This window comes from Phalaenopsis equestris, unplaced genomic scaffold (assembly GCF_001263595.1).
Source record: "Phalaenopsis equestris unplaced genomic scaffold, ASM126359v1 Scaffold000618, whole genome shotgun sequence".
NCBI classification, from domain to species: domain Eukaryota; kingdom Viridiplantae; phylum Streptophyta; class Magnoliopsida; order Asparagales; family Orchidaceae; genus Phalaenopsis; species Phalaenopsis equestris.
The window spans coordinates 217,061-229,939 of NW_018165058.1; the positions used below are offsets into that span (position 1 = coordinate 217,061).

Genomic DNA, 12,879 nt, shown 5'->3' on the forward strand with positions numbered 1-12,879 from the left:
TATATATATATATATATATATATCTGTGTGTGTGTGTGTGTACAAAGGTGTAACAACACACCTACATACGGTGCAACGACGCTTCCCAAAGATGGTATAACAATGAACCCCAAAGACAATAATTTTCTTCAGACTCATAAATCTCTCTTCTTACAGCCCACTAGTATGTCCTACGTGACCAACTATTTCCTTTGTGATCCATAACTTGTGGAGCTCCTGACTCTGACTCCTGTGACCTTCAGATGTCATCACAGATCGCCATTCAAGCCTACGTAACTAACTACGAACTACATGTCCACAATTAGTGCAGCTCTCGACTCAGACCTTTGTGGCATACAAAAGTCATTACAGCTCACGGCTACGGACTACATGACCAACAATGACCTATGCGGTCCATAGCTCGTTTAGCTTTTGAATTTGGCCTTTGCAGCCTACATACATCATTACATCTCACCACCACGGCCTATGTGGCAAACTGCGACCTATGTGTTCCACTGCCGGTGTAGCTCCCGAATTTGGCCTCTTCTACTCATGAATATCATCACAGCTCAACATTACAACCTATATGATCCACAGCTTTTGCAACTTTTGACTCCAGACTTTGGGGCCTACAAATGTTATCATAGCTCGCCACTATAACACATGTGACGAACTATAACCTAAGTGGTCCACAACTTGTGCAATACTCAACTCTGTTCTCTGCGGCTTACGAACATCATCACAACTCACTGTAATGGCTTACATGGTCCACATCTCGTGTAGTTCCCAACAATAGCCTTTACAACATACGAATATCATCACAACACAGTATTATGGCCTATTTGGCCAGCCTCGACCTATGTGGTCCACAACTCATGCATTTATCGACTCTGGTCTTTGCGATCAACATATGTCATCAAATTTCACCACTATAATATATGTGATCAACTGTGACCAGTGTGGTCCACAGCTCGTTCAGCTCTCGACTTGGAACTCTATGAACTACGGACGTCATCACAGCTTACCATTATGACCTACGTGACCAACTACTGCCTGCATGCCTTACAACTTTTGCAACTCCTGACTCCGAAAATTGCATCCCACGAAAGTCATCGTAGCTCGCCAATATGGTCTATGTCACCAATTACGTACTACGTGACTCGCAACTCATGCAGCTCTTGGCTTGGACCCCTACAGCCTATAAACATCATCACAACTCACAACTATGGTTTACATTACAAAATAAGGCTTACGTGGTCCACTGCTTGTGCAACTCCACACTCCGACCTCTACAGCCTACGTGACCAACCATGACCTATGTGGCTCGCAGTTTATACAGCTCCAGACTCCAATCACTTTGGCCTATGATTGTTGTCACAGTTCACCACTACGACTTATGTGACCAACTATGACCTATGTAGTCCACAACTTGTGTAGCTCCCAACTCCAGCCTCTGCACTCTATCAACATTTTCACAACTAACTATTATAATTTGTATGACCAACTACAGCCTACATGACTCATAGCTCATGCATCTTTCTACTACAACCTTTGTGGCCAACCAATGCCCTTAAAGTAGTCATCAGCGACCCACACAGTCAATGCTATCATGGTTTTCAACTACAATTTATACGAAAAATTGGCGTTATAACCATCATTTACAACATTCTCGATGGAGTAGTGCCTCCATAATAACCGACTACAGTCCTTGCAACCTACTATCACCGAGAACTATATTCATTATAGTCAGACTATTGCTACTATGGATGAACTACCATTGTATAATTACAACGATCAATTTTGTAACTCCATATTTTCTGATTTAGGAGAAGGGTGGACATGTGTATAAACAATTCATAGTGAATTATTTTAAATGGGCTATGCCCCATGATTTTTCCCTTTTCCAGGGTTTTCATGTAATAATTGAGGTGTGTACTCATCCTCTTAATTAGCTGAGTGTGTGTTGGGTTTCCGTGCAATAAAAATGAAAGCTCATTACTCTACCGCCGCGGACCTTCCGACACGCGTCGATATTAAATTCCAAAATTTATCTCTAAATTATTAAAAATATTAAAAATGATATGTTATATTTTATATTAATTGGTTTCTTGTTATCTCTCTCCTAATTACCTATTGCATTAGTCATTTTATTATAACTCCAGCTTAAATTAATATTATTTTATCTCTTTCATAATAAACAAGCCGACCCTTAAGCCAACTTGAACCTATACAATTAAGCTTCAGCATGAACTCCATTAATTACTCAAGCTCAAGCTCAAGTTCTAACCAAGGTGGTTCGAGCTCAACTCCACTCGTTTGCACCCCCAATTCAGATACATTGGTTGACATTTTTATTATAGCACTTAAATTGAATCAAATTATAGATATCATAGATATAACTAAATAAATAAAACTTCAGTATATTTTTTTTTATTTGATTTATCTTTTATTTAAATAAAATTTAAAAACCTTGATAAAAAAAAATGCGTGCATTCAATCAATTCAAGCAGATTGGCTAATACATTCGTTCAATCAAACGCAACGGAATTATAGATACATCTAAAAGTCAAGACTACTAATAATATTATTTCATCAAATCAAAGATCATACTTAAAAAACTTTAAAGTAGATCATCAACACTTTAATAAATAGAAAACTATTATGAGAAAACAAATTCTAAATACCATTTCAATTTTTGATTGAGTCAATTTTTTTCTTAAATCCAACCAATAACTGAAATCAAAATAACTTTAACTCTAAATACAAAATTATTATTTAATAAACAGAATCAAACCAATAAAATATGCTTAGTTTGACTTAGGGTCCGTTTGGGGCAGCTTGTGTGTTTCATGATAAACTGTTTATCCTGAAACGCGGCTCAACCCGCGGCCTGCATTTAGTGTGAAAACCCAAACGCAGTTTCGGATAAGCTGGCGAAAAACGCGAACCAAACAGTAAGACGGCGTTTTAAAAACGCCGCCTGCACTTATAAGCTGGCCCAAACGGGCCCTTAAAGAAGGACCCTTAGTATTTCGATTTAAATAGACTAATACGCACCCATAATTAACACCTTAATCCTCCATGAACCAACAGAAGTCAGAAGCAACGCAAGGTAATTAAAAACACCAACTTTCTTCTCTCGAAACAACAACATGTTCATGTTATCTAATCCCTTGAGAGAACAAAGGATATCAATCCACAAAAGAACTACTCTACCACAACTTAAATCTAAAATGCTACGCCTAATAAGGCACTGTAAATTATCACTGAAATCTCCACAGCTCAGTTGATTACTGCTACTCTCGGAATTGTAACTGGAAAGCTATCAATTTCATCCATCCAAGGATTCTTCTCCTCCGCAGGTTTCACCCTCTTCAACGCCTTCCATACTGCACTGTTGCACTTAAATCCAGAACCAAATGCAATCTGCCAAATCCTATCCCCCCTCCCAATCCTTCCCTTTGCTTCAGTGTAAGCCAATTCATACCAGAGGGAGCTGCTTGATGTGTTCCCAAAGCGGTAAAGTGTCATCCTGGATGGCTCCATGTGCCACTCAGAGAGCTGCAGATTCTTCTCCAGTTCATCCAACACAGCCCTTCCACCAGCATGAATGCAGAAATGCTCGAACGCCAGCTTGAAATTTGGTATATATGGCTTTATCTTCATCTTGAGAAGCTTTCTCGCCACCAATGTAGCCATAAACAGCAGCTGCTCGGACATGGGAAGAACAAGAGGACCCAGTGTGGTGATATTAGTCTTCAAAGCATCGCCAGCAACTGCCATAAGATCCTTTGATAGAGAAACTCCAATCTCCCCATTGTCATCTTCTTCCTGGGTAACACATGCGTAGCATTTATCATCTGCTCCTTTGTGTGTCCTAACTGTGTGAAGCAACTGATACTTTGACCTCCTTCGATCCGACCACCGGTTTGATAGAAGGATTGCAGCTCCACCCATTCGAAAAAGGCAATTTGAGACGAGCATAGATCGGTTGTTACCAAAATACCAATTCAAAGTGATGTTCTCCATGCTGACAACCAAGGCGTAGGAGTTTGGATTGGACTGAAGTAGCTGCCTGGCAAGATCTATTGAGATGAGCCCTGCACTGCAGCCCATGCCGCCGAGGTTATAGCTCTGAATATTTCCCCTGAGCTTGTAGTGATTCACAATCATTGCAGATAGGGAAGGGGTTGGATTGAATAAGCTGCAATTCACGATCAGAATTCCGATGTCCTTCAGTTTAAGATTGGTCTTCGCAAAGAGCTGGTCAATGGCGCCGAACATGACCGTCTCAGCTTCCTTCCTGGCTTCAGCCATCGAAGGATTTGGGGGAACGTTGGTGACAGCTTTGGGAAGGTAAGTAGATTCACCAAGGCCAGATCTTTCTAGTATTTTTTGCTGAAACTCGAGGTTTTCTTCAGTGAATGAACCTCTGGACTTGGAGCAATCCATGAAAGTTTGACGGGAACATTTGCAAGCTTCTTCAGGTTTATAGCACGCGAAGTTGAGGAGGTAAACGGGACTGGGGCGACTGAGGAAGTAGAGGGTGGATAGAAAGACGAGAAAGGCGGAGCAGAGAATGACGGAGATGAGATTGAAGCGTAGATGGCCCCATAGAACGTAGAGATCATGGAGGGAAAAGGTGGAGGCTTGCGCGGCAATGATACCTAGTAATGGAGTGAGGAAGAGGTACATGCCGTGGGTGATGAGGTAATGGTAGCCGAGTCTGACATACTTGAGCTTAACGGATTGCTTGAAGTCTGGAAGTCTTTTTGAAGAGAGTTTGGGCAATGAGTCGGTATTCGGTTTTGTTTCCGCCATTGTTAGAGCTCAGAACAGAAAAAAAATGTCGATGCAGAGTATAAGAAAAAGAATGGTGAAGGCAAAAACTACAACTTTTTAAATGATTGCATAAAAGCAATTTGGAAAGATAGTATCTTTCAGGATGCAAAAGCTGCGATCTTTATCATCAAGAACACAGATCTGAAAATCTAATCGACGAGAGAGGAAGGTGGGAACTTTTTTTGGGCTGAAATTAAACAAGGAGGGATATAAAAAGTGGGATGAAATTTAAGAAAAAGAAATAACCATGAGGGGAAGAATTAAATTTGTAGGTCATCTTCCTAACTTCCAGCTGGGTGGCGTCTCGTCTTCCGTCGGGTCTTGATGGAACGCGGAGAGAGGTTGGATGGAGATGGACGGCGAGATAGGCGACAACGCGTTGGTTTAATATCACATGCTGTCGTCGACAGAAGCTTCCATTAGGAGGAGGACAGTTAGATAGTGGAGCGGATCACCTGTCATCAACGGTGCGGTCGCCATGACAGTAATTATGGTGCCTTAAATGCGCTGAATCTATCTTTTTATAATTATTAGTTTTAGATGTGTTTGAAAAGAAAAAATATTAAATGAGAACTACTAATTTAATTTATGTTTGGAGTTTGATAGTAGAGCTCTACCGTAATACACTGATATTGATTAGTGTTAAAAATAATGGAGTCCACTTGACACGTGACGAAAATATTAAATGAGAACTCCTAATTTAATTTATGTTTGGAGTTTGATGGTAGGGCTCCACCGTAATACACTGATATTGATCAGTGTTAAAAATAATGGAGTCCACTTGACACGTGACGACCCATTATTGGACTCATAATGCATCCAAAGTCCTCATGTAATATTTTTTCATAATTTTCTCAAGAGATTTCTAGAAAAATTCACACTTTTGTGTTCGGCTTACATGTCATCTTCCTTTAAAGTGGTAACCTCCCTTCAATATTTAAGACCTAAAATTTAATATTTATATTTGTAAAAATCAAATGAAAATTTGGCCAATAAATTTTTTTTAAATCTATTCACCATTTAATATTTTTTAATACATCCAAAATTTTAATTTGGATGAAAATACCAACCATTGCTTTTGAACCAAGAGCACTTAGTTAAATTTTGTCACGATCAAAATCGATTTTAATAAGATTTAATACAACTAAAGAAATGAGATTATAATAACATATTATAAGAGATATAATACTATGTTTTACTATAAAATGATAAATTTTAAGGAATGTGTTAGTTCAAGTGTGCAATTCAATTTTCCAATTTTAAAAGCTATAAAAAATTTATATAAAAAACATATTTAAATTTAGAAGTAATATAAGTTAGATCAATGAAATAATAACCATATACCAAGAAGGCTTTATGGTTACCATGGTGAATAAAATTTAAAGCAATTATTAGACTACATTTGAAAGAGTTATATACTTTTTTTAATTCAGACATAATACCTTATTGTAGACCTAAGGATCTTATATATGTTGGCTTTTATCACTAGATTTCGAGGAGAAAAATTTGTATGTGTTAACAAATAAATTTGATTGCTAAAGTGATCTGAGCAAGCACTTACAGAATAAGATCCATAACTTGTATAATTTGTATTGACATTGGATTATATAATGTCATGAGCATCATATGAAGTGAGATGCCATATGAAATTCAATGAATTTTTTTGAGTTTTATAGATAATTTACAAATTCTACATCAGATTATAATTTTAAAAACTTCTTCTCAACAATGATACACATAAATTCTTATTTAAGCCATAAAATGTGTAGTTTTATTGAGATTCATAAAAATGGAGATTACTTTTTGTAGTATTGATCAAATAGTTCAGCCAACACAATAATCTCATATCCATAAGTATCTTGGTAGTGTTAGATTTACTCTTTTATTAAAAAAACATGTTGCAAGAAATAAAAATTAAAGTTAGTGTAAGATGTCTTATTTTAAAGAAACTAGTTATCACTTTAGTATTTAACCAAACTATTACTTTTAGCTTCTTTATCTTTAAGATTATCACCAATTCTAAGCAAGACAATTATTCCCCATTAATTGGATGTACTAGAGTAATTATGAAAGGATGAATAGGTTTATACCTCAAAACTATAAGATTCATAAAATGTCAATGTTCGTATATCTTATTCTCTTATAATTTATTGTAAATCATATAAACATTATGTCACTCTTCTATGGAAGTACAAGATTGATCCTCTATGACCTCCACCCTCTCCACTTCTTTTACTTTATATTTTATAACTTTTACAATCATCTTCAATTTCAATTAAGTAAATAATTGGGTCAAAAGCAGGCACTTCCTCACTCTCTTCACTCATATATCACTTTTTCCATGCATAAAACCATGAATAAGATTTATTAAAGAATCTAATTTCTGACCCAATTTCATTTAAATATTTTCTATCCTAATCTAGTTGCTCCTTAACTCCTGTATAATTACCAAAGATTATTGTAGCACTTTATAACAAGGCATGATTTAATTTTTAACTAACTATAATTCTATTATCCCTTTTACACTCTTAAAAATTGATATTGTTGTTTTTTTCTTCATAATTCTAATTTAGATAAACTAAGTAGGATATGTGTGTGTGTGTGTGTGGATAAAGGAGGGGGGAGAGAGAGAGAGAGAGAGAGAGTAGTTATTGAAGTTCTCTGTGCCACCTTCATGCATCATCAATCAACATAAATTAATCATAATTTATAAGAAATGAAATAGTACATGTCGGCGGAGCCTCCAAACTTGGGTTGTGGAGCTTAGCTCGGATGGCAATCAAAGCTCAAGCGGTTATTGACTTCCTGACACATTTTCTACGATGGGAGAACCAGACAAAGAATATTTCCCCAGCAGCAGGATGTGGGTCTTACACGTCGACGGGGCCTCCAAACAGGCAACTGGCGGTCTAGGGTCGGCCCTGAGCAGCCCAATTGGGGAACACCTTTATCAGTCGGCCTCGATCGAATTTGAACTTTCAAGTAACTAGGCAGAGTATGAAGCTTTGGTCGTTGGGCTTTGTCTGACCTATGAGATGGGAGCTCGGGAGATATTAGTGAAGTCAGATTCTTTGCTGGTGGTAAATTAGGTAAACAGACAATTTGAGGCCAAGGAGGAATTGATGACAAAATACCTTGCCAAGGCGAAGAAAGAGATTAGAAGGTTAAAAAACTTTCAGATTGACCACGTGGGCCACGAAAGAAATCACATCGTTGATATGCTGTCCAAACACATCTGTTAGAAGACTCAAAAACCTGACATTCTTCAAGATTAAGGCGGCATTATATTTAATGATCGATGGGAAGCTCTATCGTTGGTTGGTCACTTCAATGTACCTGAGATGCTTAAGCGAAGATGAAGTGCAAAACTTCCGCTGGGAAATACACTCCAGAGAGTATGACAGACATTCCTGAGGAAAAACATTGGCCTATCAGGTACAACGACAAGGGTATTTCTGGCTCACACTCCTGATAGACATAGAGGAATTCTCAAGGAGATGAGAGAAATGTAAAAAATTTTCGCCCCTACACTATCAGCCAACTCAAAAACTCTAGTTGATAGCCAGCCCAGGCCTTTCGCCATTTTGGGATTGAACATCCTCGGTTTCTACCCTCTGTCGAAGGGCAAATGAAATTTCTTATTGGTAGTGGTCGATTATTTTTTTAAATGGTGGTCTGAATCGATGCAGGGGGCAGTGCATAATTTAATTTAGACCGACATCATCTGCAAATATGGGTTGTCGATGGTGATCACCAATAGCAATGGAACACCGTTCTCCAATCATCGAGTGAATGACAAATGAAACACAATTTTCCAGTTAGAGTACTATATAATAATAATAATAATAATAATAATAATAATAATAATAATAATTGACATATCAATAAAAATATGCACCACCATGATCAAATCTCAATATATTTTTTATAAGATAATTTTTAAATTCAAATTTAATATCATTCAAATTTAATTTTTAGTAAAATTATGGTCAAATAAGACCACTTGGCAAAATGTACATAACACTGCTAAAAATAATTTGATCCAAGTTCACATGAGCCTAAATAAAGCAATTAAGAGATAATTAAGAGATTCACTGCATTAATTGGAATGTGAAATGACATTTGAATTTAACATATTTATAGTCAAATCAAGTTTTTTAAAAGGGTGATCCAATAAGTTCATTGTTCAATTATGAGATCGTTAATGTTTTTAAAATTGAAAAAAAAATGATATATGACAAAAAGAATCAACATGAATCATCCGACGAAGAGTTTTTAGATTTTAGCATAATTTATCAAAATGTCATTATTCTAACATTATAAATAAACCTTCATTCTTCACATGTAAGAAAATGTATGAATTAAGGGATAAACCACAACTCATGAGGAGAGCTCAAGCCCAACGACCATCATGAATTGTTAAACATGAACAACAATTGTTATAACTTATTTACTCTTAACTATTGTTATTATCATATCATAATATCGAGGCCATTGTTGCCCAACTATTTTCATTATTATTTCCTTCCAACAACTCTTATTCTAAAATTATGAAAATAAGCAAGTTGCTATGATCTTGAACTTTGTCTTCTTTAATTGAGATGAACATCAAAACTCTCTATCTTCAATTAATTAATAAATCATTTCTCCATGACTAGTTTCATAGTTTTTTTCCCTATTTATAAACCAATTGTGCTAAGCATTTCTATTAAGTTAAAAACTTAATTTTTCTTTACCTTAAAAATGTTTAGCACTAAACATTCCTATTGTTGTTGATATGGTTGATTGAGAAATTTTAGAAAAAGGTTTTAAGAACCTATCATAAATGAAGTAGCTGGAATTGCTTATTATATAAATATAGTAGTTTTACCAAGAAAAAAAGTCTCTTTCATGAGAACATTTTTAACCTTTTCTTTAAATAGAGTAGTTTGAAGGCATTTTTTTCCTTGTTTCTCATGGGCCATCATCCATGGCATGTCTTTAATGTATGGAAGGTACAAAACACCCTGTTGAGAATATGTCATCCAATTTAGACCATATCCTACTACTAATGCACTCCATTATGACACGTGTAGCTTCAGCTTTAACGTTCAAAATGATCTAATTTGTTTTTTTTTTTTCATAGTTTGAGCAATAATTAAAATTGTGAGACTCCGGCGGATACTCCGGCGAAGGGAAAACCGGTTTCGTTCACTAATTGATTTGTTCAGGTGTTAGAATGTGCAACATATTAGTTAGAAATAAAGTGAAAAATTTTGAAGTATTGAGTTGAAATGCTTATTATGATCTGAAAAAATTTGGTATGTTCAATGAACACTCTTATTTAAAAAAAAAATTATTACATATAAATTATATAAATAATTTAATATTTGAATTAATAGGGTGTGTGTGTGTGTGTGTGTGTGTGTGTATGTATTTATTTATGTATGTATGTATGTATATTTATATGTGTACGTATGTATGTATCTATGTATCCTCAATTCTTAGTGGTCTTGCACAATTTAAGTAGAGCTTGTAAGAGAAGAATAATAGTAGAGAAGATGGCTTAAAAGAGATGGTGATGAAATAAGAACTTTCTCTTCCCCCCTCCTTCTCATGACCACTATGCACAAAAAAGGCTACGTAAGTGGTCACATAGAAAGAAAGACTTATATTAAAAGAAATTTGAAACTGTCATTGTTGTTATAGTTAACAATGTCATGAAGTGCAAATTGATAGAAGTCTATTTACTCGAATTAACTTATTAAAATGATTTGTTGGACTAAAACACGTGCGTTGTTTGATCAATGGTTGTTATTATTTTGCTTGATAAGATTGCAACAAGAATAAATGTTACTTCCGATGGAAAATTAAGTCAGACAAAGCTATTTTAGACCAAAAAATCCATTGGAAGTACTTTAACCATTTGTCAAAAAGTGTGCTTCCGATAGATTTCCAATGAAAACTATTTCCTAAAAATATATTTGGTTGAAAAAGCATTCTGATAGAACAAAAAACAATTAGATATAATATTCTAATGGATTTTCGATTTAAGTTCGATCGGAAACCTTCTAAATTTTGTTGTATTTCAGCCAGTAGAAATTGTCATAAGAAATAAAAGCACAAAATTTCTGGATGAAATTATGTCAGAAATTTATTGAAATTTCTTTGAATTAATTTTTGATAGACTTACTATTGGTATCATGTTGATTGTGTTATCTATAATGACGAAACATATGTCGGAAACCCATACGGGAAAAAAATGAGGGTTTTGAGATTTCCATTTTACCTTACAAATGTAATTTAAAAACAATTACAATTTATATTGCACTCTAAAAGTTTGTAATTCATAACCATCCAATCATATTAACCATAATAAAAACCACAAAAAAAAAGAAAAAAACTACGAGAAAAAGTATTTGATTTAATTAAGAGATGATATAATTGTTCAAAAATACTAAAAGTATCCAACTTTTTAGTAAATCATGTATCACAAAATAAACTAATGAAAAAATAAACTATTTATCATAATTCTCTTCATCATCCCTTACTTTCACATCCTTATCATACTCCTCAACCATTGGCTTTTTTCATCTATGTTTCTCACTAATGTATCTTTTCCATTCTCGCTTCCATGGCACTTATTCAAGGAGTAGCCACTCAAGCCTCAATGTAGTTAGTAAATGAAATGAGCTTGTCGAATGCAACAATGTCTTGTCTAGAGATTGAATGGTGCATGTCATATAAAAAGCTCTACAAGCCTAAGCATTATATTCTTCATTTTTTTTTTACATCCCATGACTTCTCTCCAAATACTAAATTATGACTTCTTTGAATGATCTCTTGAGTAGTTTGCACCTATTGAACTTTAGCGCTGCGCCTTATTCAATCTTATATAGTTATTTTATAAAATGCTGCGATAAAAAAAAAATAAATTATATTTTCTAAGAAATCTTCTCCTATACTCAATATAAGGCACTAAACCATCATTATGAAGGAAGCTAACCATGCTATCACAGTCAGATGCCCAATTTTATTTTGTTTGCTCCCTTATGTGAACATAATGAGGAGATACACATGCTTTATATAACTTAGTTTATATTTTCTCTGAAATTCAGAAAGGCCCCTGTCTAGATATGTGAATGTCTTCGAACATGTCGTATAAACTTAAAAAATATTTCTGATAGCTATAATTTGCTCAAGCATCATCATATATTTTATTAACACCATATCTATATATATTCACTTTCTTACGTAAAAATTAATACAACAAATCTACACAAAACACAACATCACAATCAAACATAATAAACAAAGTAAGAGATCCTAACTTTGATCCAGTTTAGTGGCCTAGTAAACAAGAATAATGTGTGAGAGTTATGTTATGAGTCTTTGTTGGACTATAGTGTTTTATTTTAAATTTAATTTCAAGTTCAATTTTAACTAAACAGTGGCTTCAATTCAAGTCATTGGAAGGGTTTCTTTTATATTTCAATAAATTTTAAAATTTTATTGATCTCACTTTTGATCAACCTAAATCAATCAAATCCCAAGTCTCTCTTCTAAACTTTGGCTCCTTTCATGGTGCTCTTTGATTGCTTTTTGGCCATGGTCTGGAAGGTTTAATACCTCCTTTTAGTTTTAAGAGGGAGCTCTACTTAGGCCCTAGCTCAACCTATATAATTGGGAGTTCAATACCAAGTTTATCTTAGAGCATGGGGAGCACAAGTCTAATGCAAGCCTGATTGAGCTCAATCCATGGATGCCCCATATGGCATATTTGGATAAAATATTAATCTAAAAATCACCAAAATAAATTCAAACCTAACACTAAATTGAACCTAAAATTGATTAAATTTAATCTAAACTTAAAATTAAACAAAACTCAAAGCTCAACTAAACTTATAGTTTAATTAGACTTAATATATACAGAAAGCTAAACCTAATAAAAATCCTACTTGATGAAAACCAAATTAAATCTACAACTTAATCAAAAGTTAAACTCAAGTGAAAACTAAGTCTATTTGAAAATTATCCTTATCCAGGTCCACAACCGAACTTATACATAAACCTAACTTA

At 34.7% G+C, this 12,879-nt stretch overlaps 1 protein-coding gene across 1 annotated transcript; it reads right to left on the reverse strand.

Annotated features, from left to right (window-relative positions):
* Positions 1-3,092: 3,092 nt before the first annotated feature.
* LOC110029977 (3-ketoacyl-CoA synthase 11-like) lies at positions 3,093-5,273 on the reverse strand. The gene has a single exon (XM_020732496.1). It carries the CDS (start codon positions 4,798-4,800, stop codon positions 3,262-3,264), a length of 1,539 nt encoding a protein of 512 aa, XP_020588155.1. The 5' UTR covers positions 4,801-5,273; the 3' UTR covers positions 3,093-3,261.
* Between the last annotated feature and the right edge of the window lie 7,606 nt (positions 5,274-12,879).

What these genes read in the sequence shown, in the direction of transcription:
- LOC110029977 (XM_020732496.1), bottom strand. Translation starts at nt 4,800, where the DNA reads ATGGCGGAAACAAAACCGAATACCGACTCATTGCCCAAACTCTCTTCA.